The sequence below is a fragment of the Osmerus eperlanus genome, chromosome 26, assembly GCF_963692335.1.
Source record: "Osmerus eperlanus chromosome 26, fOsmEpe2.1, whole genome shotgun sequence".
Classification (NCBI taxonomy): domain Eukaryota; kingdom Metazoa; phylum Chordata; class Actinopteri; order Osmeriformes; family Osmeridae; genus Osmerus; species Osmerus eperlanus.
This window is the reverse complement of record NC_085043.1, coordinates 8,143,404-8,170,529: the sequence shown is the minus strand read 5'-3', so window position 1 is coordinate 8,170,529 and position 27,126 is coordinate 8,143,404. Positions and strand designations below refer to the sequence as shown.

General features: G+C 51.7%; 3 protein-coding genes across 4 annotated transcripts in view; all 3 read right to left on the bottom strand.

Moving 5' to 3' along the window:
- Positions 1–12,847, bottom strand: part of cpamd8 (C3 and PZP like alpha-2-macroglobulin domain containing 8) — a 17,556-nt gene extending 4,709 nt beyond the window's left edge. Inside the window, 24 exon segments of the mRNA XM_062452253.1 lie at positions 641–939; positions 1,089–1,140; positions 1,239–1,378; positions 2,032–2,185; positions 2,886–3,117; positions 4,290–4,352; positions 4,434–4,576; positions 4,685–4,846; positions 5,016–5,165; positions 5,269–5,435; positions 5,580–5,766; positions 5,908–6,036; positions 6,421–6,591; positions 6,945–7,172; positions 7,297–7,405; positions 7,508–7,592; positions 7,710–7,823; positions 7,915–7,969; positions 8,126–8,143; positions 8,670–8,722; positions 8,858–9,023; positions 9,933–9,955; positions 10,450–10,601; positions 12,440–12,847. Coding sequence (XP_062308237.1) covers positions 641–939; positions 1,089–1,140; positions 1,239–1,378; positions 2,032–2,185; positions 2,886–3,117; positions 4,290–4,352; positions 4,434–4,576; positions 4,685–4,846; positions 5,016–5,165; positions 5,269–5,435; positions 5,580–5,766; positions 5,908–6,036; positions 6,421–6,591; positions 6,945–7,172; positions 7,297–7,405; positions 7,508–7,592; positions 7,710–7,823; positions 7,915–7,969; positions 8,126–8,143; positions 8,670–8,722; positions 8,858–9,023; positions 9,933–9,955; positions 10,450–10,601; positions 12,440–12,525 — 3,138 coding nt within the window. The 5' untranslated portion in view covers positions 12,526–12,847.
- A 642-nt stretch (positions 12,848–13,489) lies between these two features.
- sac3d1 (SAC3 domain containing 1) lies at positions 13,490–15,593 on the bottom strand. 2 transcript variants are annotated; one of them, XM_062452318.1, is made up of 4 exons: positions 15,226–15,478; positions 14,722–15,109; positions 14,329–14,605; positions 13,490–14,186 (listed from the first exon to the last, which is right to left on the bottom strand). In XM_062452318.1, exons 1-4 carry the CDS (start codon positions 15,261–15,263, stop codon positions 13,720–13,722), a joined length of 1,170 nt encoding a protein of 389 aa, XP_062308302.1. In that variant the 5' UTR covers positions 15,264–15,478; the 3' UTR covers positions 13,490–13,719. The 2 variants fall into 2 exon arrangements, with proteins under 2 accessions (XP_062308302.1, XP_062308303.1); XM_062452319.1 differs by lacking the exon at positions 15,226–15,478 and adding an exon at positions 15,493–15,593 and having other exon boundaries at positions 13,491–14,186.
- Positions 15,594–15,611: 18 nt separating this feature from the next.
- Positions 15,612–18,629, bottom strand: haus8 (HAUS augmin like complex subunit 8). Its single transcript, XM_062452320.1, has 10 exons — positions 18,450–18,629; positions 18,054–18,109; positions 17,912–17,973; positions 17,629–17,755; positions 17,369–17,479; positions 17,158–17,261; positions 16,696–16,854; positions 16,387–16,528; positions 16,135–16,276; positions 15,612–15,956 (listed from the first exon to the last, which is right to left on the bottom strand). The coding sequence occupies exons 1-10, from the start codon at positions 18,512–18,514 to the stop codon at positions 15,830–15,832; spliced, it is 1,095 nt and encodes a 364-aa protein (XP_062308304.1). The 5' UTR covers positions 18,515–18,629; the 3' UTR covers positions 15,612–15,829.
- Positions 18,630–27,126: the final 8,497 nt, after the last annotated feature.

The window sequence follows — 27,126 nt, the reverse complement described above, 5'->3', positions numbered from 1 at the left end:
TTGGACTGGGCGTATCAGGGGCACTAATGAGGGTGTGGGGGTGGAGTCTCCCTGTAACCACATTAAACCACAGACCATGCAAAGGCTGAACAAGGCTCATCAAACTCAAATCCAATCAGTCGCTAGGAAAAAAAAGATATGAATCTTATTGGTCCATACGGTGTCCGAGCTGGTATTTTAACGGCTCCCCTTTGGTGAGCGCGGCCAATCGAACGCAGGGCTCAGGTCTGTTGGCGGGTGCCAGGCAGAGACACGCCAACGCAACACGGATCAGCCAGCGTTCTCCCTGACACCAGCCAGCTAAGGTGACCTCAGAGACACCGTATTAAAAGTGGCGCCAGTCCTGCACACACACACACACGGTCTCTCCCTGAACGCACACTCAATCCACAACACAAGTCTGCCACGCACCCCCAGCGACCATCAAAGTACTGTACGAGGAGGAACGTACCACTTTTAAGTATCTCTGAAAATACTATTACAAGAAACGATTACAAATCAATTTAGTCTGAAACTGTGGTGAAGATCACAGTGGCTCGGTTGTGGATTCATTGAAGAGTATCTAACATGTATCTGATCTGTAGCCCTAGTCCTGTGGGCTACCCAGGACAGAGCTCCCCAGACCCTCGACCCCCCTCACCTGCACCACGCCTCCCTTCCAGCTGACCCAGAAGCTGCGGAACTCATCCCAGGAGAGGATGCCCGGGGTGGGCGCGCTGACCAGCGCCTCGCCCATCTTCCCCAGGGAGATCCAGGAGCGCGTGTTCTGCCGGCCGCCCAGCACCACCTCCAGCATGTCGGCGCTGTCGTGGGGGCTGGGGGAGAGGGCCAAGTGGGCGTCGCTGTGGGTCTTCACAGCCACCTGGAAGAGGGTCATCTTGGAGGGCTTCTTCACGTACTGGTACTCGTACTTGTTGGGGGTGGATATGTGGATGCGCTCTGCGGGCCGAAAGTGGTTAGAGACCGAGGCTGCAGACCATGAGGCTTTCTACATGCCCTATCCGTACGCCCCCCCCCGCTTTGGATACGAGCGCCCCGCTGAATGAGTCATGTGTGGTGTGAGGCGTCAGGGACGAGGCTGCACTCACCGTTGGGGCAAAAGAAGACGCTGTAGGTGTACTCCCGAGGCAGGCCTTCGGGCTACAGGGAGAGAGAGGGGACAAAGTTAACACACCCCTAATGTGGCTCGCCCTCATCCCCATCATCATCATCATCATCCACCCCGGTTCTGCCTTCACCTCCACCATGACGGTCCTCCGGACGTAGTCCAAGCCCGCGGGGGTCCTCCGTTCATCGAGGTCGTCCGGGATATTGCCTGATTTGGTCGACTGGAAGCCTTCTGAGCAGCAGGAGGGTTCGCTGTAGGCTATGGCGCGTGCTAGGAGAGGGAGAGGGTCTCACACATTAGCACAATCTGTTAGCACACCGCTACACACAGACTCCCGTCGCACACCTCATCCTGCATGTCGGAAATCACCTGGATCTCATAAAGTGCGCCCATAAAATCAGTCAAATGGTTTCAAGTACGGCCGTCACAAGGACGATTTGGTTTTTCGGGGGGCGAAACCGCCGCACGCGGGAAAAGCGCCGCGCCAGCGCTCTGTCGACATACATCCCACGTCACCTGACCCCGGGCAGGACGGTCAGGGGACACGCTGTTCCCTCGCGGGCCCCAGCACGGCTCCGTGGCGGCGGGCCAGCGCCCCCTCTTTGTGCGTGTGTAGTGAGAGGGAAAGACCAGGGTCCAGGGGCCACAGGGGCCCCCATTGACCCAGAAACTCATCCACATGCCACTGAGCGTCAGTATCAGGGCTCTACCCCCCCCCCCCCCCCAGCCCCGCACGGACCCCCGGGGCGGGCTGTTTGTGGTTTGGCATGGCCTTGGTGCCTCAATGCTCACCAGCAGAGGACCTCTGAGGGGCTGTTTAAGGGGTAGGGGGACACTTGTGGGCCAGATTTGATGGGTGGGGAAGGTACTGAAGAAAGTGTGTGTGTGTGTGTGTGTGGGAGTGTGTGGGTGTGCTTGCTCACCTGTGATGTTGGCTGCTCCCAGCTCAGTGAAGGACAGCACTATGGATGTGGGTGTGGCCTCCCCAGGTGCTACGCACTTCTTCCTGGTCAGGTGATGCTTCCCAGGGTGCCCCACAAACTTGATCCCCTTGGGAACAGACACTTTGACGTGGACCTGCAGAGCACACACACACACACAAACACACACACACACAGACAGACACACACGCAGGAAAACAAGGCACGGTCTGCATTAGAGAGGGACCAGTAAACATGGATGTGTTCTGGCAGGGGGTGATGGCGTCATATCTGATCCGCCGTTTAGCTCACCTCCTCACCAGCTCTTAAAGAATGTTCTCCATGCTGACTGACTCATGCTTCCCCCCCGCTCCCTGAAGGAATCCGCTCCACCCGCGCTCCAGATTTCCCAGAGCGCGCGGCGATGCGCTCAGATCCTCGCTGCTCTACAGCCGCACGCCACCCGTTGTAAATAACTTGGCGCCGACGGCGGGAATAACGTGTTCCCGGGGGCGAACATCAAGGAGCCGGCCTCGCGTCATCACCTCACATGACATTAAAGAGGCTCACGCACAGCCGTTTAACGGGCTCGTGCGAACGCCCTGATGTCATCTCTGTGAGCCGTGAGACTGCCTCTGGGCTGATGGGCCCTGGACACCCTGGCTCACTTCCCGCTGCCTGACCTCATGGTGTAACCCTCCGCCTATGGTCCCCCAGGCCTCTCCCTCCCCCCCAGTGTCCCTCCCCCATACTCCCCCTCCCCCACATCCCTCACCCCCTTTCCTATATCCATCACCCCCTATATCCCTCAGCCCCTGTGTCCCCCCCCCCCTTCCCCACACCCCTCCCCCCCTCACCTCGGCGCAGGAGGGCAGGTAGTTGTAGACGGTGAGAGGGACCTTGGTCTGCTCCCCCCTGACCACGCTGTAGGGCAGGGTGAAGTCCACGAAGAAGGGCTTGAACGTACGAAGCTCCGCCCTCTTCGCCATGCCCAGCCCCTTCTCCTCCGACAAGCCAATGGCCTCGGTCACCCAGGTGGTGATGGAATCCGGGACGTCCAATCGTAACTCGGCCTCCCCGGTGACATCACTGACGGACGGATGACATGTATGAAGAGAAAAAAAAAACACTTTTCTCCACAGAACATAACAAGCAGTCATGTTCGACATTTTCTCCACCACATCCAAATAAACGAAACAAGAAGCGATTTGTCTGTGAGAAGCGGGATGGATCAAACTCTTCACATGGGGAACACCTGCAGCCGTGCATGACTCTGTCAAGCGGAAGTGGGAACGTAGAGGTGAGAAAAAACGCTGTCAGGTGCAGACCAAAGCTGCAGCTGAAACACCGGGGCTGAGATCATTCCTGGCAGCCCTCGGCTCATGTTAGTCTTGGCAAACTTTCACAGCAACATTCAAGGAAACAGCAGACACCCTTCCTTTTGATCAGAACCACCCCTAAAACCACGTCGATACACCCAATAAGTGAAATCAAAGCATTCGGACCGAGTAGGAAATTGTGCAGAACAGAACTCCTGCCCGATGCAGTTAAGCATATGAAAATCTATGGCTATTTTATTTCTACTGGCAGGTTATGAATGGAAGGAATTGTTGGGAAAGAGAGGGACTGTTCCAAAACAACCTCGTTTAACCGAGCCACATTCACACCCACTGGGAGGAAACACTGGACATCGCTGGAGTGGTGAAATACCAACCCAGCCCCCCCCCCCCCCTCTCTCTCTCTCTCTCTCTCTCTCTCTCTCTCTCTCTCTCTCTCTCTCTCTCTCTCTCTCTCTCTCTCTCTCTCTCTCTCTCTCTCTCTCTCTCTCTCTCTCTCTCTCTCTCTCTCTCTCTCTCTCTCTCTCTCTCTCTCTCTCCCTCCCTCCCTCCCTCCCTCCCTCCCTCTCTCCCTCTCTCCCTCTCTCCCTCTCTCCCTCTCTCTCTCCCTCCCTCCCTCTCCCCCCCTCTCTCTCCCTCCCTCTCTCAAATATGTGGTCCCTCGCCCCTCCTCCCCCCCCCCCCCCTCCCCTCCACACTTGAGGACCTGGACCTGGTCCAAATCCCACTTAAGTACCCGCAATCGGCAGCAGCTGAGGCTACCTCAGCCCACGCAGAGAGCGAGGAACCCAGCCCGCGTATACGGGAACATCCACTGACACGCTAAGAACAGTTAGGAAGAAACCGCTGCACAAGTACACACACACACACGCGCACACACACATTCACATACACGCAAACACACCCTCGCACACGCACGCTCACCTGACGTTGAGGCAGTGCCACGCCCAGGTCTCCGGGAAGAAGGTCCGCTTGCGTTTCTCTGCTCTGAAAGCCACACACACACCTGACATCAACACAGGCCTCCGTCTGAGGGTCATCGCTGTGCGCGTGTGTGTGTGTGCGTACCTGGGCACGGTGTGTGTGTGCATGGCTGCCACCTGGGTGGCAGTGTGGGGCTGGAAGGCAGGGACGGCCTCGTCTGTGTACATCCCTCCGCTCTGTCTGTGGTTGAGACTCACCCTGTCTGTCATCACCACCAGCCCTGTTTCCTGTGAGGGGCACAGACACACACACACGCACACACGCACGTTAGCTGAAAGAGCGGACACGTCAAGTGACTTCAGCCTGGACGTGCGATTGGGCGTCCGCTCTCTCACCGTGAAGGCGAAGCGGGCGTCTTTCGTGATGTCCCAGTGCCACGGGAACACCGAGGAGCGCCGCCGTCGCCTCGATGACAGCCCGGGCCACCAGAAGTGCCCGTCGTCTTTGGGGACCCCGAAGGCGTCCGACACGTCGAACTCGGCCAGCTCCTTAAACACCTACACGCCAGGACACGCACAAGACACATCTACTGTAACGGTGCGTCCAAACAGACGGATCACGTCGACGCTCCAATACGCCTCACGAACACACCGGGCTGAACGCCCAGAGCCAGCTGCCTGCAGGAGGAGGGGACACAGGCCGGACAGTAGGCCCGAGCAGACTCACCTTATCTGGGCTGAGCTGGAAGTCCGGCTTGAGGAGGTACAGGCTCTTGTCCACGCTGGCGACACACACGCACGAGCCCGGCTCCCCTCGCACGCGCACGCGCACGGGGTCTCCGGGCAGGGACTCGTTGGTGGACAGGGAGACGGACACCTGCGGGGGGTCAAAGGTCGCGGTCACGCACACGGCAGTGGCGGAGGCTACATCGGAGTCGTGCAAAGTCGCTAGCCCGGCTGTGGCGGCGTGGCGCGTGTACCTGGTTCTCGAAGCTGGGCTGCACGGGGATCTGCAGGCTGTCGGTCACGCCCTCGCCGTCCTCCCTCACGTAGTAGACCAGCAGCCTGCTGAGGGGGGCCATGGCGTGGGTGACGGGGAACCGCAGGGACATCACGCAGCTGTCGGTCTCCCCCTGGGAGGAGGGGCCTGAGAGGAGGGAGGGGAGGGGAGGGAGGGAGAGAGAGAGAGAGAGCCAGAGAATAAAAACAGGGTTGACCCGACGTTCGAAGAGGCTACCTAAGACCTTTCCTTCGTATTTCTGCGAGGACGGACGGACAGACGGGCGCTGACCGGAGGGGGGCAGAGTGGTGTGGACGTCCTTGTCGAAGGTGACCGTCGCCCTCCTGCCTCTGTGCGCTGTGGAGTTGCTCAGCTGCCGGCCGGACTGGACGATGTTCCCCCGAGACGCGATCTCGTAGTGCAGCGTGACGTTACAGGGACAGGTGGACATGAGAGACAGCTCGGCCTCCTGGCCAATCTACACACACACACACTGAGATGACTCAACTCTATTCTCCCTCCTCATGATGGTTATCGCTATGTAACACGTTGTTACTGGAGGAGTGTGTGAGTGTGTGTGTGTGTGTGAGTACGTGTGTGTGTGTGTGAGTGTGCGTACCTTGAGAGGAGCGTTAGGGCTCTGGATCTGCATGTGGCACTTGCTGGGTGAGTACCAGCTGCTGATGGAGAGGTAGCTGGGCAGGTACTGGTCTCCCGCTGGCCTGCCGTCAATGGCTGTCACCTTGGTCTGGGGCACAGCGCACACACAGGGTCTAGCCAGATACAGCAGCCTGTACATCTCTGTGGTGTCTGATGCAGCTGATCCCTGTGTCTTCTACCTAGAGCCCGTGAGCCTCTCTTCCTCTCTGTCTCCGTCTCTCCTCCTCTTCTCCCTCTCCTCCTGTCCCTCTCCTCCTCTTCTCCCTCTCCTCCTTTCCTGCTGTCCTTATCTCTCTCTCTCTCCTCTCCCTCTCCTCCTCTTCTCTCTCTCTCCTCCTTCCCTGCTCTCCTTCTCCTCTCTCTCCTCCCTCTCCTTTTTCCCTGCTCTCCTTCTCTCTCTTCTCCTCTCCCTATCCTCCTTCCCTCCTCTCCCTCTCCTCCTCTCCCTCTCCAGCGGTGAGGCCCCACTGACCTCCAGCCAGACGTACTGGGCAGCGTTGGGGATGGAGGGGATCTCGAAGGAGGCCTGGCCTCCCCTGGAGGTCAGCTCGCTGGTGTACACGTTGTCTTTGGGGGTGAGCTCCGCCTTGACGCGCACACGCACGCCGTCGGCCGGGCTGCCGTCTGGATAGGTCACCTCCACCTGGCGGGGCAGGGAGGGGGGGCGGCAGGGGGAGGGGGGGCGGCAGGGGGAGGGGGGGCGGCAGGGGGATGGGGGGCAGGCAGGGGGAGGGGGGGCAGGCAGGCAGACAGGGAGAAAGACACAGAAAAACAGACCGAGAGAGAGAAACAAACAAACAGAGAGAGACAGAGAGAGAGAGAGAGAGAGACAGACAGACAGACAGACAGACATACAGACAGACAGACAAAGAGACAGACAGACAGAGAGACAGACAGACAGAGAGAGAGACAGAGAGACCGACAGATCGGTCAGCTGTGCCCCTCTACAAGGGCTTCTGTGTTGTATAAGTGACCGTGTTTATTCGCCTCCCTCACCATTCCCTTGTACGGCAGGCCGGGTTTAAACTGTTTGCGGGTGTCCTTGGAGTACTTGATGTCGATGAGCTGTTTGTGAACCGGGGTGGAGTCGTCGAACATGGTCTGCTTCCCTCCGTCCACGCTGGTCACCGTCACCCACATGTGGACCGTCCCCCGGAAGTGGTCAGCCACGTCCAGCGGCATCATGTCCTTCACGCACAGGCTGAACGTGGCGGAACCTTTGATCTGGCGAATGACAGGGAGGGGGGGGGGGGGGAAGGTTTCTCACATGATTCCTGAGACCCCAGAGATTTTTTTCTCCCTCCGACGTCCAATCGGACCTCCAGGACCTAGGGCGCGGCCTGCTCACCTCCATGGTCTTGGCCACAGGAAGTCCCACCTCGTGACGGTAGTACCCCACGCCGTTCACCGTCAGGTTCACCGTCAGCCTGCCCGTCACCGGCTTCCCGAACGTGTACCTGGGACGCGTGGGAGGTTAACGTCGACAGCTCACGTAGCAACCCCGCTGTGGGGCGTTGCGTGTCATTGGCGGGCGTGGCGCGGGGCGAAGCGTAACTCACCTGGCCGTCACGGTGGTCTGCTCGCACGTGTTCAGGTCACGGATGTAGCGAGGGGGTTCGATCACCAGCTCGAACTTGGGCAACACTGTGGGAGAGGATTTTGAGTTAAGAGAGACAACGTCACACGTTCTTCACAGTATGTTCCTGTATTCACGTGTTCTGGTTCCATCCGGTTCTGCCTGGATGAATGATCTCTTCTCACCGTACTTCTGGACTTCAAAAGACTTGTTGTAGGTGTGGCCCTGCATCTCCACAAAGATGAACCACTCCCCAAACACTGGCTGGTCCGACAGAGGGAAGCTCATGTTCACGATGCCTGATGACAGAAGCAGGGGTCACAACCAGCAGCTGTGTGTGAGCGTGTGTGTGTGTGTGTGTGTGTATAGGTGTGCGTGTGTAAGTCTCACCACAGCAGATGGGTTTTAGATTGTGCCACTGGACAATTCGAGATCCTCTCGGATCCTGCAACGTCAGATTATAATCTCTATTATAGTCTAACATCATCTCTAATTCGCTAATTCTTGAGAAAGACCTTTAGGGGGAAGGTTTATACCCCCCCCCCCCCCCCCCCGAACCCCCAAAACCCCACCCTGGGAAATCCTATCAACCTCCACTCACCACGACATACGCCTCCATCTGCGGAGAGGGAAGAAAAGAAGGAGGGAGGGAGGAGAAACGCATGGAAGGCACACGTTAGACAAACAGAACAGCCACATGGGAAAATATCCCTTCCTCTCCCCCTCGCCCTCGTCCCCTAACAGGCACCCGTCTGTGAACGCGAGTGCCGGCCCCTGCCAGCGGCGGACCTTTATAGCTGCTGCCGTCAATAAACACACTGTCTGCAGGCGCACCCTCGCGTCTATTTGAAGCCGTTTTTTAACATTCCGCTTCGCTTTCGATAAATAAGTTCCTGTATATTTTGTGGGCGTTCAGGGCAGGTGTTAACCTTCTTCACATTCCCCTCAGAGGAGAAGTTAAGAAAACAAGTTGTGTTAAATACTTCAGATGCCTCTCTGGGAAGTCATTTCACATCAAAAGAGCACAGCTGTTTCGCATCAAGGCAAATAACGGTATTTCATGCTAAGTCGTTCTGAAGCACTTAATGGCAGGAGATGAGCGTGCACGGATGTGTCACAGGTGATCATGTGGTTATGGATGGTACCTTGTCATTGGCCGGCCTGAGGTCAGGAGTGACTGAGTATACATTGACGAACACTAGAGAAAGACATCAAAAAAAAACATTGATTTAGAATCAAGTTTATGCAATTGGTGTTTTTCTCATATGAAAAGAAAAAAAGAACTCAGAATCCAGTGTTGGTGTATTCACATCCAGTACGTGCTGAGAGAGACCTTTGTGTTTGGGTTTGTAGATGGGCTTGTCTGTCTGGATGAACACCGCTGTTCCCTTGCTGTCCACGGTGACTGTGGTGTAGTTGTGGAAGATGTAGCCTCCTTCGGTGATGTGGCGATTCCCCCACACCTTCAGATGGGCCTGGCCTCTCAACCCTGGAGGAGCCTGCAACAGCACAGACATCTTCACCCTCACAGGACACAGGAACTAGCCCCACACCAGAAGGACCGGTTGAAAACAACACGATGTGACATTGATTTTGCCGCTTTGTCCAATGCACTCCTGCAGTTGTTAATGTTGCACTGTTGTTTATTTATTATTTTTGATGCACTATACTGGTAGATGTGGTTACCTTGCCATGTTAAATGCAGACCTTTCCATGACTCTGACCACCAAAATAGCGTTATATTTCTTTGACTTTTCTAAGAAAAGCATGAATGTAAACAAACTCTACACGACCAAAGACAAGACTGCATTTCAAGATGTTCGAGAGAGAGAGGGGAAGAACCAAGTTGCGCATTCTGGATTGTTCCGTTCCGGCCCCTGGGGGCTGTGGCCCCTGCACACGCACGTCAACAGCTGTTGCGTATTACATCGGGCCTGTTACCTTTGTCCGAATGAATGTGCAAAGACAAAAGCTGCACTACAAATAACGTTTGTGTTGTTTCGCTTGTCGTCCCAGGAATGCTTGAGCCCTGACAAGGATCTCCCTACTGTGCAGCTGCACGCACAACCATTTCAACATGCCTCCTCGATGCCTGCTAGGGACGGCAGTTGCTGTCGGAAGGCCCGCACGGCCAAATGAACAGGAGTTGAAGCCTTTTTCAGGCAACAGGTAGGAAGGTACATTTAGTTATTTTTTTACATTTAGTCATTTAGCAGACGCTCTTATCCAGAGCGACTTACAGTAAGTACAGGGACATTCCCCCCGAAGCAAGTAGGGTGAAGTGCCTTGCCAACAACGTCATTTTGCACGGACGGGAATTGAACCGGCAACCTTCAGATTACTAGCCCGATTCCCTAACCGCTCAGCCACCTGACTCCCAAGGTAGAAAGGTGCGGTGTTTCTCTTACCTTTAGTTTGATCGTGCCTTTGTCTGGAAAAAAAAGGAAAAAACAGAGAAAAACAATGTTAGTGACGGAGCAGGATGTTTGAACATGGAGAGTGCCTGGGCAGGGGGAGGGGGGAGGATGGGGGAGGCGTGGAGCAGGGGAGGGGTGGAGCAGGGGAGGCGTGGAGCAGGGGAGGGGTGGAGCAGGGGAGGGGTGGAGCAGGGGAGGGGGAGGGGGGAGGGGCAGGCGTGTAGCTGGTGTGTCCCAGCAGCTGCGGCCTGTCTCGGTGCCACTCGGAGGTCTCACACACCCATCTATCAGCGCCCGGCTGTCAAACAACTCTGACAGGAACATACACACAGGCCGGGAAACAGAGCGGGCCCGGGCTCAGCCCAAAACCAGCCAATCGCGGCCACCCGCGGGCCCTGTGAGGTCACGAGCGCGCCATCCACACCACAGGTCAAAGGTCACTCCGGCTGTGTGTGTGTGTGTGTGTATACAGTGCTGTGGGAGGTGGAGGGGGTGGAGGCGTCCTCACCCAGCACGGTGCCGTGGCTGTAGGCCACCGTCTCGCCCTTCACGGACAGCTGCACTTGGACCCTGGTCTCCTGCGCCGCGTTGAAGATGGTCACGCTCAGGGCCTCCTCCACGCCCGCGCGGAACACCGAGGGAGCGGCGATCAGGTAGCCCCTGGGGGTGGGAGAGACGGGGGAGAGACAGGGGGGGTCAGATCAGGTGAGTCCTGGGTGTGGGAAAGGGAGTGGTGTGGGTTAGATCAGGGGGGTGGTACCGAAGGCTTCTTAGAGATCGGGACACACCAGTGAAGCCCTTGGCATCCAGCAGCCCTGCTCAGCACTACCACGAGTCCATGATGGGGTGGGAAAAACAAACGCCGCGATTGACCGATTACCTGGAGTCAACTTCTAACCCCATCACACACGCACGCACTCAGACGCATTCCTAAAGTGAGATTAGGTTTTATCGAAAGCTTACCAGGGATACAGTGACTGGCAGGCAATGAGCTTTGTACTCTTGTGTTCTCTCTGGGCAGTCTGGCTCGTGGGAGGCGACCTAAGACTCTGTTCCTTTTGAAACGCAACCGCTGAGATTCCTGAGTCACTCAAGACCTTCAGGTTGAGGGAAGCCGGCTGTTGTGAGGTCAAAGGGCGAAGGTCGTTCTTGAGATGCACTTAAACATTCTGGACGAGGTCATATTAAACTTTTACCACTGACTCAGAGTTTACAATGGAGTTCGAAATGCCCAAAATACAAAAAATACTAATAATAATTTAGGGGAGTGCATTGTAGGGAGAACTATCTACTTAAGAGTTTTTCCTCATACTAATTTAAATGATCTTATGCAAGGATTCCACAGAATCCTTAGATGAGTGCCCAGGTCAGGTGGATGACATCACAGGGAGCACGAGGAAATGGCAAAATCCTTCGGACAAGCAGCTTTGAGAATGGGAAGATAATGTGAAGAAATTGAGATTGGGGCTTTTGACCTGCAGCCACTTCAGCCTGCTCGCGGACAAACCCTGGATCAGGTACTGAGAACCATGCTTCCTCCAATCACATGGGCAGACATCCCAACCTGCAGAGACTCATTTCCGGGAGGTAGCCCCCCTCCCCCCCCCCCCCCCCCCCCGGGACGCAATCCGGACGCATGATGTACCCCCTCAACCTGCACGTACCCCCCCACCCCATTTGCGGCCGTCAGGGAGCCGCTATTGAAATGCGGGAGACTCCCGGACCTTCCGGGAGACTTGGGATGTCTGCATGGGTAGGTGCACTGAACCTCGCAATGCCTACTGCTTCGTGTGAACGCTCCGGCTCCAGGAGGACCGGGGTTTCTTGTGTCTTTCAGAGCCGATTCTTACAGTATTCACTCTCCTGCTACACTTGGCGGCAAAGCTGCTAACTCCTGACAGAGACTGGGCCTGATACCATCAAAGCGTTCGAAGTCGAGAAGAGCCGTTCGCTCTCTAGCAGAATGAAAGAGTCTAGAAGCTGTCAGAAGAAGCCATTATCAAGAGACGTAAAAGACTTGTGCTCCGGGATTCAGTCAGCAGATGAGAGCTGTTGTTTTTCGACGGCCTGGCCACAAACTATACCTTTTACAATCCTGAACAATACTTTGGAATTTAATTATGTTTTTCGTCACGGTGTAGGCTACCATATAGAAGAATCTCTGAACGTAACAACGTGCTCATTCAAGAAAGTATTGCAAAAGTCAATTTCATTCACATGCACACACTGTAAAGGAGCTAACAGCAAACATTAATAAAAGTCATTTTTTGATTATTCTAATGTATTTCTACATGCATAATTATGTGTCCCTGTGTTATACCACTATCAATACCATATTATTAAATACACACGGGAAAATACAATATATCCTAAGCCAACAACAATAAACTGGTGTATTTACCTCCCTTGCATGGTAATAATGTCAGCCTACTGTTAATGTATAGCCCATAAACTAGCAAACAATCAACACAACAACCTACCAAATGAGGTCAACTTACTGTTTTTCTTGTGCACAACATCTATGCACGGTGCAGATGAATAAAGTCCAGAAGAGACTGAGCATACATAACCAGGATCTCAACATTGTCAAAGGCACCCTCGACCAACTGTAATGTTGGTTATTATCTCATTCCCATGTACAGTAAAGTGTTCAGATTGAAAGAGCCCCTCCGGTTAGAGGTCTGTCCATGGTGGCTGGACGGTGTGCGCGCTCAGTGAAGTTTTGACTGGAATTGGCAAACGAGGATCAAGTTTTTATCATCCCACTTTGAGAAATCCCGTTCTAAGCAATTCGATTTTTTTCTCCAGTTCAACGCGCATTGCCAGCTCTTTTTCTCTCGTGTGCCCTCACCCGCCACCGTTCAGTTCTCTCATATTTCGGCTTTACAAATTGTCCGCCCACCATCTGAGTAGCCTTTCGTGATAGGAACAGTTTGGTAATGTTTTTTTCACTCGAGGAATGGCTGTTCTTTCCCCGATGTCCAACTGTGCGTCCTCTGCTCTTTGAAGTTCCAAGGCTTTTGTTCCCACTAGAGCGAGTCAGAACAGCTCGAGTCTCCACGGTTCATTCACAGAAAACCCTGCCTCTGTCAGCTCTGAGGCATGTATACCAACAAGCTACAGATAAACTATATAAGTAACCTGGTCTGGCCAGGGTTAAGACCGTCCCATTCCACAGGGAAATAAATTACGTTCACTTAATAAATCATGCTACTGCGGACCAAAACGTATAAAGGTTAACCAAAAAAAGTATCAACTTTTTTTTCCCACTGCACGCAAGTTAAAATGTATGTCTTAGGGAACAAATATTTTCTGCATTTTAGAGGTGTATTTGAATTGATTGTTAATACCCATGTAATCCTACTTTTTTGTTTGTCCCCCTTCACAATGTAGGTCTGCTAAGCACAGAAAACTATTTGGCCCCATCTTGTGTTGACATGCGTTAACTACAACTGTATACAACCCTTGACCTTTCTGAGCTTGCGTCACAGACGTCTTGGTCTATACATACACAAATAGTAACACGTGTTTGCCTGTGGAGGGCTTGTTTATTGAAAAAGAAACGCCAAGTTAAAAGTTTAAAGATGCATCTGCATTCTTGTTTGTCATTCAACATTCAGGTAACAGTCATACATAAAAAAAAAACGAAACAGAACATCAACTCTAAAACTGCATTTTCAGGAACACAATAATACTTGAATTCAGTCAGGGCAGGAGTATCCCTGAGTGTCTGTCACATTAAAACCAACAGGCAGCAATTCTGTCTAGTCAGGTCGTCTCAGGCGCGACCGTGAATGATGCTACGAACCGATCGCTCTCTCTGCTTCTGCTCCACCAGGCCGTGAAACGGCGGGCATCGCAGCTCCCCCGGCTCCGGCTCCGCGAAGGAGGCCTTGGAGAAGACCACCACGGCGTCCTGGCTGACCTCCACCCCGTGGGCCAGGCACAGCTGGGAGGCGAGGGGGGCGTCCAGGCCCAGGAGGCGGGCCAGCCTGGGGAGGGGGAAGCGGCAGTTGCGGCTGCTGTGCCCGTGGCTGTAGAGCAGCAGCAGGTCTCGGCGACACGCCCCCAGGTGGCGGTGGAGGGCACAGCTCTGCAGGAAGTCCAACCTCCCGGCCAATCGGAGCAGCCGTACGGGGTTGCGCTCCAGGAAGGCCCGGTTGATGGCCAGCGCCAGGCTCACGGCCGGGGAGGAGCGGACGTGGGCGGGGAGCTCCAAGCTGTGCTGCATGGCACGGGCCGAACCTGGGACGCACACACACACACACACACACAGAGTCCATTTGCTAGATAAATGAAGGAAGTTTTAAGATTTAGACTCATATTCTCCTATTTTATTCATTTAACAGATACAACAATCAAGCCGTTTGTCCACAAGGCTCCGTACCCAGGTTATACAGCAGGCTGAGGGCCTGGAACTCCTCCTGGTTGGGGTGCTGCCCGCGGGCGTAGCAGTCCATCAGCCAGCTCAGGCTCTCCTGCAGGTGGGTGTCGTTGATGCGCGGGTCGTAGCGGCGCAGCGGCTCGCCGCACAGGCGGTAGGAGGAGTAGAGGAGGAAGCGCACCGTGGGCTCGAGCACGGCCACGCAGTCCCGCCCGCTCACCCGCTGGATGATCATGTCCTGGCGCACGCTCCGCAGACGGTCAAATATAAAGTCGTACGCCTGGCGGGGGTGGGGGACGATGTAGAACTGTCAGAACCGCTAGTAACAACATCGTTAAAGGCATCGACTAAGATCGTAAACCCTACGTATTTCAGAGCCAAGACGATAGGACTAACCTCCGTCCACGGCTGCAGGTCACCGGAGGCGGCGATGTCGTCTATGAGGAAGCTCACCGTCTTCTGCAACACAGCTGGCGGCCGGAGGTCGCTGGGTCGCGTGGAGTCTTTACCTGCCGCAGGTCTCGAGTACTCCTTCACCATTCGCGAAGGGTCTGCCCTTGGCCGGCGATCTCTTTCTGTGCCAGCCAACATCTCAAAGTGGTGCAGTCGGCTTTGCGCTTCCCGGTCTTGGATCTCACGAGCTGGGCACATTGACATGCATGTGCCCCGGGGAACGGCGTCATGTCTCCTCTCCCCTTCCTTCTCTTCCTGCACTTCTCGCCGTTGCTCCTGGTTCAGCCGCCATCCTCTACCCACTGGCTGGCCCCTCTTTTGAGAGGTGAAACTACACAAGACAACAAACAACATCTATTTCACATCACTCTCTATTAACATAATCTAGCCATGTGTATCTGATAACTAAGGCCATTCATAATAGGCATAAGAACGGTTAAAACTGACAGTTGCCTATTAATCATATCGATAGCGAAGTTGTGCATCCCAAACTGCTGACACTGACAGCTAACAAGCTGCAAAGACGGACGGTGAGATTGCTAGCCTGATAGCTAACGGACGCTAGTCTACAGTACTCCGGTAGCCATGCACAACCAATTTCATCAATACAGTATTTGAATCTTTTTTTTTTTACTCCGACAGCTCTAACTTCGCACAAATAACGTGAATGTGTTGCTACTAAATTATGCTGGCTAACTGTTTTTTTCGACTCACATGCGACGGGGTGCTCTCCTGGTGCTCATTGGTTACAGACAATGGCAATGAACGACACTTACTCGAAGAGCCAATCAGAGACGCAGCTTATAGTTACGAACTATGTCATATCCGGCTCGTTGGCGTTACACTTTTTATTGCCCGTGTTTTATAAAAACCGAATGAGCAAACAAGTTAACGTTGCATTAATAGACGCATAATGCGGGTTGAAGGTTTGAATTAATTTTATTAATATCTATAATTATTTACACAAAACAATGTTCATTTTACAGTCATTAAAAAGTGGCAAAAAATATGTGAAAGGAAATTGAGCATAAAGTATATGCTTTTGTGTTCTTCAGCGTTTGGGGCAGTAGAGCTCCTGAGCTCTGGTGAAGCCAAGCTGCTCTTCCTCCAGCGACTGCTGAATTTGCACGGTGTGGCGACTGACCAAGGAAGACAGTTCCAGTAGTTCGGAAAAACCCCTGGGTCAAAGATGGAAAAATATACAAATAAAAGAGTCGTTAACAGAGACTCACAAGTTCATATCAGATACACCTGGCACTGGAAATCCCAAAAGACACTTGGCATGTGGCGGTACAGGTCTTTTGGCACAGTCTGTGTTTACTAGCCACCAGGCACGGTAAACAAAAAGAACCTCACCCAGTCAGCTGCTTGCTGATTTCCCGTGCAGCCGTCTTCATCTCTTTCAGACTCTCTACGGACGCCTGGTCGTCCTGCTGAGCTCCCAGGGTGCACTGCAGCAACACCTCCTCGCTGTCCTTCAGGCACGCCTCGGCCCTGACTGAACGGGGGGGAAGGAGACCACGAGAGTTTACACCCAGGGTCATAGACAAACAACAGGGTTTTTTCCCCCAGTCTACATTCCCAGTGCACTGAACCGGGACCACTGACCCAGGAACTCTCTCCTGTCCCCCTCGATGTGGAGGTTCTTGACCGGCAGCTCGTGTCTGGTCGTGTCCACGGCCGTAGCGAAAGACCGGTACTCTTCGGTGAAATGCTGGGCTGCGTCAGCCACTGGAGTCAAAGCGGCAATCTGAAGAGAAACAAACAAATTAAAACAAAAGGAACGAATCAGTGCCTCCATCTAGAAGATGTCCCTGTACTTACTGTAAGTCGCTCTGGATAAGAGCGCCTGCTAAATGACTAAGTGTAATGTAAATGTAATGTCATGATTTCTGGAGGTGGGGGGGAAGCACCGACCTGCAGATCCAACAGCTGGTGCGTCTGCTTGTTGTTCTCCAGCAGGAGGTGCTGTCGCTTCTTCTCCTGGACCTGCTGACGTAGCTGCTCCTCCTCCTCCATCACGGCCAGGATCCGCCCCTCGGCCTCCGCCTTCAGCTTCCTGGTGTTGTGTTCCATCTGACATCACACCTCAGTCATCAGCAGATGTTTAGGGCTAACCCCTAACCATGCTGTGCGCACGTGCAGTACCTGCTCGTAGCGTGTTCAGATGGTGCATCTAAAAAATGATCTGGGGGGTCTATTCTCTTGTAGTAACAACATCAACCGACTATCACTGGACAGACAACACTCTCTCTCAAGGCTCCTACAGTTAGAACTGAGCCCTTCCAGTCCTCGATCTGCACACCTGTGCTTTGTGGACGTCTATTTGGTTTGAGGCGTCTGCCAAACGAATGCACGCAATATTTACAGTCGTCATACCTTGGCTGTTAGGTAGGTCAAAAGCAAGGTTTGCATCTCTAACATCTTCTTCTCTTGTTCCACGTTCTTCTCAGGCTCCGCTGCGCTCGCCAACACCGTCTTTTCTAGCGGTCAAGATCACATTTCAGAGGCTTGGATCCTCTCTCCGAGTCACATTTTAAATGGTCCAACACATTTCAATTGTCGATCTGAATCTGTCTGGCGGTATTACCTCTAATGGCTGACATTTCAAAGTCTGGACGCAGACAGTGCCCATCCAGGATGGTTGACTGGAGAATACTTTTTCCGAGTAGCGAGGGCTCGAGAAGATTGGGCATCATGGCTGTGTGATCAAGAGAATAATGTCAATGACAGTGTCTTCACACTCCCAAGAGTAGCCACAACCAAAAAGAGGAACAGGACAAGCACAGGGTAGGAGATTCACTCCAATGCACGGTTTCCTCGAGGCTGGACTGCTCCGTGTGAACTTACAGGCAGGAAGGGACTGAGGGGCCAGAGACTGCCTTGGAGGGGTGCTGACTCGCGGTTTGACGCCACCCACTTTGGGTGAGGCAGGGCGCGGTGGCACAAAAACTGACTCATTGGTCAGCGAATTACTCTGTGAACAGATAAGGAGGATCACTGTAGGGTTTTTGTATTACGGTGATTTACAAATCGTACATGGTTTATCACGACTGTCATTATTCAGTTTAAGACTCAATTGAATTCACGGTGAAAGATCCTACAGGGAATAAAGGTATTACAAGCTACCTACCTTTGACAACGTTTTGTCAACAGACTGCAGGTATCGCGATTTCACTATTGTTACACCACCACCTGAGAATGACGATGGTTATACAGAACGTTACTATTCACCGTCCACAAACAATGAATGAAGTTGAAATATCAGAACTTACTTTTAGTTTTCTTTGAGGCTCCACCGTTAGTTTTGTTTTCACTCCCAACCTTGGAGCTACAACAAAAACAAAACAAAGCAGACATCACTTCCGGTACACAATAATGTACACATTAAAGTAATCAATCCTCCCTAGTTATAGAATATAGCCTACTGACTGGGCAACTTGTCACTTGAGCTCTTTTCAAAATGTTTTTGCCGGTCTGTCAACAACAAACAGGCTCATCATGTTCGCGACGCTAGCAACAGTTGGATAGGAATGACAATACATCTTCCAAACTATCCTCCCATGATGATTACTAACAGAATAACCCCACTAGTAATCTTATATAGCCGTCACCATATCTTTACGGAATGGTAAGATGCAAATGTATCAGTAAAGCGGTCAACTATGTACCCTTTCGCATCAGAGGAAGTTGGTTTCTGGCTCCTGGGGACAAACGACACTCTTCTTGACGCCATGTTGATTTAAGCGTACCGCCTTTCTTTCCGTGTCCTAGTGGAAACTCGTCCGGGTGGGAATGTCTTCTTCTTTAAATTTGGGTGACGGATCGTAGCCAACTTGAAGGTGCCTACCCCGCCACCTACTGTGCAGGAGTGAGGCCATCTCGCCCTTCTCCACAACCCGCTCTCAAGAATAATTTTCCAGGTGTGATGCCGGTGGCCTTAACTATCTCAAAATAAACCAAACCAATAAATTCAGTTCCTTGACAGTCAGCATGAATAATATTTTAATAAAGACAATTCGAAAGTATATAGCCTACAGTCATGCATTTATCCGTAATAAATCGAGAATACTTATCAAGCAAGCAAGCAAGAAATAAGCACGTATGCATTTTAGCAGAAAACGTGTGCAAGACTAAGACCACAATTCGTAAAAGCTACCACAAGAGGGCTGTAATCTCTAATATCTCTTGAGGCTAGCATGTGGTATGACATTGTTGTAGGAGCCGAGAATCCCCACAACGTTCTATATTGCGGACACAGTGGTATTCGACCATGCTCCAACACACCTGATTCAAATGAAGCTTGATGATGACCATTCATTTGAAGCAGGTGTGTTGGAGCAGGGAAACATGTAAAACCACCCTGAGGACCAGGGTTGAAGACCACTGGATGGGTTTTCAGGCACTGAGACGTATTGCCCGGTGTGGATGGGTGGGTGTGTCTGTGGATGGGTGGGTGTGTCTGTGGATGGGTGTGTGTCTGTGGATTTGGTGGGTGTGTCTGTGGATGGGTGTGTGTCTGTGGATAGGTGTGTGTCTTTGTGTGTGTGTGGGTGTGTGTGGTAGCTGGAGATCTTTCCAGTGAGTGCTTGAAATGCAGCGTGCCGGCCGTTTGTGTGCCTAAGTCTTCAGAAACATAATGACTGCTGATCCCACCTGTCTGAGCTGGGTTTGGGCTGAGAAGGACAATGGGCCAGAAGACGAGGGGTGTGGTGACGTAAACAGGGACCACCTCCAGTGACCGTCCTTTCTTGCTTCCAGAATCTTCCACGGGAATGGAGGATTGAGAGACGGGGAAGGACAGTGTGGCTTGAAGCGTATAAGGGCATGTAGGCTGCTCGTGAAACTTCTTTGCAAGTGACCTTTCGGCTTTAATGAAGTTTCACGTAGATAAAGGTTGAGCATTTGGGCTTGGCCTGCAAACGTGCGTGTGTGTGCGTGTGTGTGTGTGAGAATAAGAAAAAAGAAAAGCTTCAGATTTTTTCACATAAAATATAAAATATACCTGTATACAAACTGTGTGAGTAAACTTGTATGTGACAGGATGAGACATTAGATTTGTGTAGATATCGGTACAGTTTGTGTACGTGTGCGAAACACGTTTTATCAGGTCTTACCTCTTCTCCTCTGTCACTGTAATAAGGCATGGGGCTGCCATGGGGCTGCATGCCTGTCGACTGTCTGTCATCACCAAGCAATGCCTGAACCAATAGGAGCTTTGAGGTGAAGAGCAAGCTATTCTGATCTATAGGTGATAACAGCCCGATGAATTGGTCCTGGTTCAATGACTTCAATCAGTTATACCTTGGATCGAAAAACGTTGTAGTGTATTTTCGGACTAACAGATCGCACAGACGCGCAGAGCAATGTTGTCGCCGTATCAATTCCGCTGCTTCTGTCTAGGTACGAAGGGAGTGGTATTCAGATGAAGGAGTTGAAGATATTTAAGGAAGAAGTGCCCGGTGAAAGATGGGCCCCGGGAACAGCAGAGAGCCTGAATGAGAGGCCTTGTCCCACCCTGCGGAGCATCTCCCCCCATCTCCCCCCGTATCCCCCCATCTCCCTCCATCTCCCCCCATCCTCCGAAACTCTGACGTCTGCATGCTGACCTGCGTCACGACACGGGTACCTCGTTTGGTCTTCTGAGACACTCACTGATTGACACACACACACTCACTCTCTACAGAACGCAGACACCCGACCCTAACACCTCATCCCCTCCACCCTTGCCACAAGCCCTTACTCATCCCCTTAGTCTGGCTCAGATAGGGCTTACAGGAATGCTGCAGGCAGACACATAGGCAGAGGAGACAGACAGACAGACAGACAGACAGACAGACAGAGAGAGACAGGCAGGCCGGCAGACACACACACACAAATTGTAATCCAATCAACAATAAAACACCCCAAAAATATAGATATTTTTCTTTCCTGTTAGAAGAAGATTCTCCTTTCTGTTACTTCCTGTCGAGGTGGAACAGGACTCCTGTCTCCTGATTGGCTCCTCCAGTGGCACTAGTGACCTCCCCTTCTGTTGTTCTCCCCTGTTTGCTCTTCTTATGTATGACCCACCCAGTCTGACAGGAGCTCCCGGTTTTAAGATATTAGTGCTCTTTGTTTGCTCAGAACCAAGCACTTAGTTCACCTAAACAAGTCTACTACTACTGTCCTGAACTATCCCTTCCCTCCCCTCCCAAATCCCTCCCCCACCCTATCAGCACAATGACGACTCTCTCCATTCAGGAGGGAGATGTTAACAGACTTTTCAAGAGGCAGAACCCACGCAGAGCAGCTGGGCCGGACTCTGTCTCTCCAGCCACCCTTAAGCACTGGTCTGACCAGCTGTCTCCGGTGTTCATCTACATCTTTAACACCACATGGAGACATGCGATGTGCCAGCCTGTCTCAAGTCCTCCACCATCATCCCTGCGCCCAAAAAGCCAAGGCCAACAGGACATAATGACTACAGACCCGTCTCCCTGACCTCTGTGGTAATCTGACGTCTTCCGAGCGCCTGGTGCTGGCACACCTCCAATCCATCACAGACCCTCTCCTGGACCCCCTGCAGTTTGCCTACAGAGCCAACGAACTGTGGACGACGCAGTTAACATGGCCCTCCATTTCACCCTACAGCACCTGGACTCCCCAGCATCCTACGCCAGGATCCTGTTTGTGGACTTCAGCTCTGTCTTCAACACCATCATCCCTGCCCTGCTTCAGGACAAGCTCTCCCAGCTGAACGTGCCCGAATCCACCTGCAGGTGGAACACAGACTTCCTGTCTGACAGGAAGCAGTGCGTTAAGCTGGGAACACAAGTCTCTGACTCCCGGTGCATCAGCACCGGATCTCCTCAGGGCTGCGTCCTTTCTCCTCTGCTCTTCTCCCTGTACACCAACAGCTGCACCTCCAGTCATCCGTCCGTCTAACTCCTGAAGTTTGCGGACGACACCACCCTCATTGGGCTCATCTCTGACGGGGACGAGTCTGATTATAGGTGGGAAGCTGACAACCTGGTGACCTGGTGCAGCCAGAACAACTTAGAGCTCAATGCTCTTAAGACAGTGGAGATGGTTGTGGACTTCAGGAAGAATACAGCCCCACTCACCCCCATCACCCTGTGCGACTCCCCAGTCAACACTGTGGAGTCCTTCTGCTTCCTGGGCACTATCCTCTACCAGGACCTCAAGTGGGAACTGAACATCAGCTCCCTCACCAAGAAAGCACAACAGAGGATGTACTTCCTACGGCAGCTGAAGAAATTCAACCTGCCAAAGACAATGGTGGTGCACTTCTACACAGCTATCATTGAGTCCATCCTCACCTCCTCCACTATTTGTATTTTTTGTAATATTTGTATTTTTTGTATTTTATATTGTAAATTATTCTAAATCCCCTTAGTATTGCTAGACTATGTACCTTTAGTATAGTTAGACCACATATTTAGGTTTCAAGTTTCCTATATGTATAATGTATGCACCTTCCTGTCAAAGTAAATTCCTTGTCTGTGCAAACTTTCATGGCGATTAAAACTTTCTGATTTTGAAGAGCAGCCGTCAGAATATGTGACCCCACTGTAACTGCTGAATAAAGGAGTCGAAATTTCAAAATATTGTTTGGGGTAGTTATGTTATCCCTTCACACTAATCTGGACACATGGTTTCTCATTTGGAGTCACCACAGAGCCAGTACCACAGAGGTCACCATATCTGACAGCTGTCAGAATGTGTGACCCCACTGTAACTGCTTCATAAAGGAGTTAACCCTTGTGCTGCCTTCGGGTCACATGACCCAAAGGTTCATAACGAACCACCGTTGTGTTTACCCAATTTTACCCAATACAAAAACAAATTAAAATTATTTATTTTAACCTTCGCAATGTGGGGGGTCTGAGACAGCCCAACGGTTAAAGGAAAATGCTTCACTTTGTTTTTGTATGCGGTAAAGTTGTCGCAATACGACGGTGGGTTAAAATGACTGATGGGTCAGGATGACCCGAAGATAACACAAGGGTTAAACTTCAAACCATTGTTTGGGGGTAGTTAAGTCATCCCTTCACAGCTTTGGAACGTACCGAGGATTTGTCGCAGGGGTTAGATGAAACATATCGATGAGGTCAGCCTAAATCTAAATGGTCTCGATGCTCTCTCAGAAGGGGGGAAAGGGGTGCATGGGGTGCCCGGGGGGGTTGGGTGGGGTTTAGGGGTGCATGGGATGCCCGGGGGGGTTGGGTGGGGTTTCGTATAGTAAGTTGTAGTTGGCGACATACATTCGTTCATCTCCATGATGCTTTAAATTCCCCTACTCTGGAATGGCTCACGCCGTGGGCGTTTGGTTGACCCCCGCATGATCGGTCGCTTGGTATCTCCCGTCGTCTTCTCAGACATCCGTGGTGTTAATCATCTCCTCTCTGCTGCTGACTCACGATGCTGCCGACCAACCAAGCCCAGCGGATCCTGTCCTCTCACACTGGCCCACCTAGCTCCCGGGGCCCAGCTCACGCTCTCAGACAGAGCTGTTCTCCACCAGCTTCCATGTGACCGAGCAGTGAAGACCAGCTACCCCGTCCCCTCAACCATTTACATTTAGCAGACGCTCTTATCCAGAGCGACTTACAGTAAGTACAGGGACATTCCCCCCGAAGCAAGTAGGGTGAAGTGCCTTGCCCAAGGACACAACGTCATTTGGTTTGCGTAGCCGGGAATCGAACTAGCAACCTTCTGATTACTAGCCCGATTCCCTAACCACTCAGCCATCTGACTCCCATACCCCTCAACCCCTCCCAGAAACTTTTTTTTTTCTTCAAATGATTACCTTTTGTAGCTTTTTGTATGTGTATGTTTCTTCGCTGGCCTAACATATGTAATCCACTTGACCTTTCATCTTGTATTCGCTTCAAGTCCATCTCTCTCCTTGCATCCTAATAGTTTCATTGTCATACTTCTGTGCGACAGGATGTCTCCTGGCTGGTGTCAGAGGCTCATCGTGCCTGAAGGAACGAGCTCCTACCTGTCAAAGGATTTCCTGTCTGCCCCAAACCTCAGACGAGATGGTCGTCCAGGCTGTAACACTCTCAGAACAATTTGTTTTATCTCCTCAGGTGTCAAATACGCAAATTAGACACTTTTGTCGTACCACCTCGACCGAGCTCTGACAGTAACTGTTGATACAGTCAACAGGTGGGTTATCTGTGTTTCCCTCAACCAACACCCATCGGTGAGCAGAGGGCATTTTGCTCAATATTCAGTTATTTGATAGGAGATTGTTTTGATTATGTACAACCATTGTGTGAGTGTGCGAGTGAGGGGAGCGAGAGAGAGAGAGAGAGAGAGAGAGAGAGAGAGAGAGAGAGAGAGAGAGAGAGAGAGAGAGAGAGAGCGAGAGAGAGACATAGAGAGAGACATAGAGTTTGTGTGTGTGAGAACCATGTGCGGTGCTTTAGGGGGCAGTGTAGCGTGCAGTGCAGGGGTGAGCTGAGCAGAGCCAGCCCAAGGGAGCCCCTGCACCCGGGTAATCCCTGGGTTTTCAAGAGCCCTGGCCCGTACTTGATGAGCTTGGGCAAGAAAGGGGTAGCGCTCTCCCTTGCTCGTTTTTTCCCTCTCTCTGTCTTTCACTCTCTCACTCTTTCGTTCCCCCTATTTTTTCTCATGCCCCCCCCTCCTCCCCCCCTCCCTCATCACCCCCCTCCCCCCCCCCCCCCTCTTCGTACCCTGGAGCCACTGTGCGAATGAATGGGTCCTGAATGTTTATTCAGCAACTTTCTCTTTCCCCCTCTCTCCTCTTCGTCTTTCTCATCTGTTCTCCTCGTGAAGAGGATGGGAACCAGATGACCAGATGTGCCGATGATGAGTGTGCAGTCGGCCCGTGGAAACAGAGAACGGCTCGCTGGTCTTTTCCCCGGGGGGGTTGATACACACTGCAGACTAACTATGGACTAGAAACTAGAAACCGAATGTAAAACCGCCCTGTGTGATGCGACTGTGACTGTTTACAGTGTGATGAGGCATTACAACGCAGCAGGGATCTCCACTGTGTTAGGAAGGGGACAAGGGTTCTAACCACTTGTGGCTAAAACAGGAGATTTCTCTCTGTGACTTTCCCAAAAGGGCAAAATGTGTTTAAACTGTGGAATGGGAATATTTGTATTAAACTGTTTTAAACCAAAGAAAAGCCTGTAATGTCCATTAGAGCACTGTATTAATAGATTATAAAATCGTAAAACACACATTTTATGGAAGTTCAGTGCATCTTAATTTAAAACGTTTCAGAAGTAAACGTTTTTATAGTTCTCATAATGTACACTAATACGATATGGTAAAGGCAGTGTGTGTGTGTTCACGCACGTGTGTGTGTGCGAGTGCGCTTGTGTGTGTGAGAGAGCCTCAGATAGTGTGAGTGTGCGGGGAGGTGGGAGTGTGTAGGGATTAGAGTGAGGCCGTAGGCCCCAGGCCAGAGGGGGCTGTTTCCTGGCCGTGGCCCCTGTTTATCCTGCCTGACCTGGCAGCTCTAGGGGCAGATCCTGCTTGGATGCACCCCTGCTCCCACGCCTGTCTGAAGCTGTTAGCCACTGGCTGTGAGTGGCTGGCTGGGCTTAATGTGTCTGAGCTGTGGGTGGGGGGGTGGGGGTGGGGGCGGGGGTGCTGGGGGACTTTGTGTAGGAATGGCTTAGTGGGGAGGGGAAAGGACAGTTGTAGAAGAGGGGGGGGGGGGCGGGGGTTATGTTACATGATTCTGGTTTGATTCAGGACACATTCAGTTTCTCGCTTATCAGCCTGTGAGCGACTCAGCGAGAGAGCTGTTTAGTTAACCTTTGCTTTGAACATGAGTTCTCTGCCTCTTTGTACATACTCTCTCACTGACCCCCCCCCCCTCTCCACACACACACACACACACACACACACGGTCACGCCGCAACCACAGAACACACACATGGACTCAGACTAATTAAGCTTCTTGCTACTTTAATAGTTCAGGAATCAAAAGAAAGACTGGTAAATGATCTGAAAAACCACAGCCTAAAAACAAACTCATGCTCTTGACAGGAACATATTTAGTGAGAGCCTGGTGTTTCTGTATATTGATAACTACAGTTTAGCACTGGCATAAATTCCTTTGGTGGTCATCGATCTGTTTTTAGAAGGTGATCAACTGTCGCCGTTTGTTCGATCGTTTTATCAACTAGCAAAAGTATCAATGGCATGGTGTTTTGTCTGGTGTGTCCACATAGGGACTGTGAAAACGACCATGTTTTCACTTCAAAATCCAAACAATAACACGTCTTCTGTGTCCGGCGGATCGTTGTATCATCATTCTCCAAAACTGAAAATGAAATGGAAGCATATTTACTCTTCTTCCCCAAAAGCTTTCACAGCTCAAGTGCTTGTTTTTAATGGGCTGTTATTATTTTTCAATTGGTGGATCGAGCGTTGGGTCTGGAACGCCACGGCTCAGCTGTCTGGCTGTTGTTTCTGGCCTGGATATACACCGAAGTCTGGGGAAAACCACCGAGGCTGAGACTCTAGCGGAGGCACAGGGAGACCGAGAAAGGAAGAGGCGCTCGCATCGTGGGAGAGAGAGAGAGGGAGGGACGGAGAGCATGAGAGAGAGGAAAGGGAGGAGGGAGGAAAGGGGGAGATGGATGAGCGGGGGAGAGAGAGCATGAAAGAGAGAGAAGGGAGAAGGGGGGGGGGGGCAGAGGTTTAGAAGCATTAAATGAACCCTGTCCCTGTATAAGACCAAATACTGAACAGGGCTTTCGAAGTTGTGAATCTCCAGTTTCATACGTTAAACCCAACTGAGATTTTTATTTATTTTATTCATGGTAATATAGACACTTAAATTGGAAAGTGTAACACAAGGGATATATGTAAACCAGCAGTTACCATTTTTATTACCTCCAACCTCTTACACACCTGCATTGTTTAGGAACAGTAGCCTATGTGAAACTTCTTTGTATTTATACATACAAATATGATGGACTATTCTCTTGGCACACTATGTTAATACATACAGTTGTACTGCAATTTAGAGTTACTTAACATAGTTTCTAGGTGCTATTTGAGGCCAACACAAGCGTTATATGCCGGGTACTGAGACCCCCGCCGCTTCCATCGTCATTCTTGTGTCGTCATTTGCTCCGCGGCTTATAAAGCTGTCCACGCCACTTACACCTGGGCAGAGGAACGGTGCTTTGATGACAAGGCTAGTATACTGATTTGTTGAGGGAGGGAATTGATACAATCCCCAAACAGAGCTTGTCACGTCAAGGTGCCTGCAAATATCCAGGTGCCATTCAATATATATACATATAACTTTTTTTTTTTAAGCATAGTTAACACGTTATTTTTTTT

Excerpts from the sequence above, each read along its gene's own strand:
- sac3d1 (XM_062452318.1), bottom strand. The coding sequence starts at position 15,263 with ATGCACAACTTCGCTATCGATATGATTAATAGGCAACT. Across the intron at positions 15,110-15,225 it reads GATATGATTAATAGGCAACT|TTTCACCTCTCAAAAGAGGG; the intron begins GTCAGTTTTAAC and ends TGTCTTGTGTAG. Across the intron at positions 14,606-14,721 it reads ACCTGCAGCCGTGGACGGAG|GCGTACGACTTTATATTTGA; the intron begins GTTAGTCCTATC and ends CACCCCCGCCAG.
- haus8 (XM_062452320.1), bottom strand. The coding sequence starts at position 18,514 with ATGGCGTCAAGAAGAGTGTCGTTTGTCCCCAGGAGCCAGAAACCAACT. Across the intron at positions 16,855-17,157 it reads TGACCTACCTAACAGCCAAG|ATGGAACACAACACCAGGAA; the intron begins GTATGACGACTG and ends GTGTGATGTCAG. Across the intron at positions 15,957-16,134 it reads ATCAGCAAGCAGCTGACTGG|GGGTTTTTCCGAACTACTGG; the intron begins GTGAGGTTCTTT and ends TCTTTGACCCAG.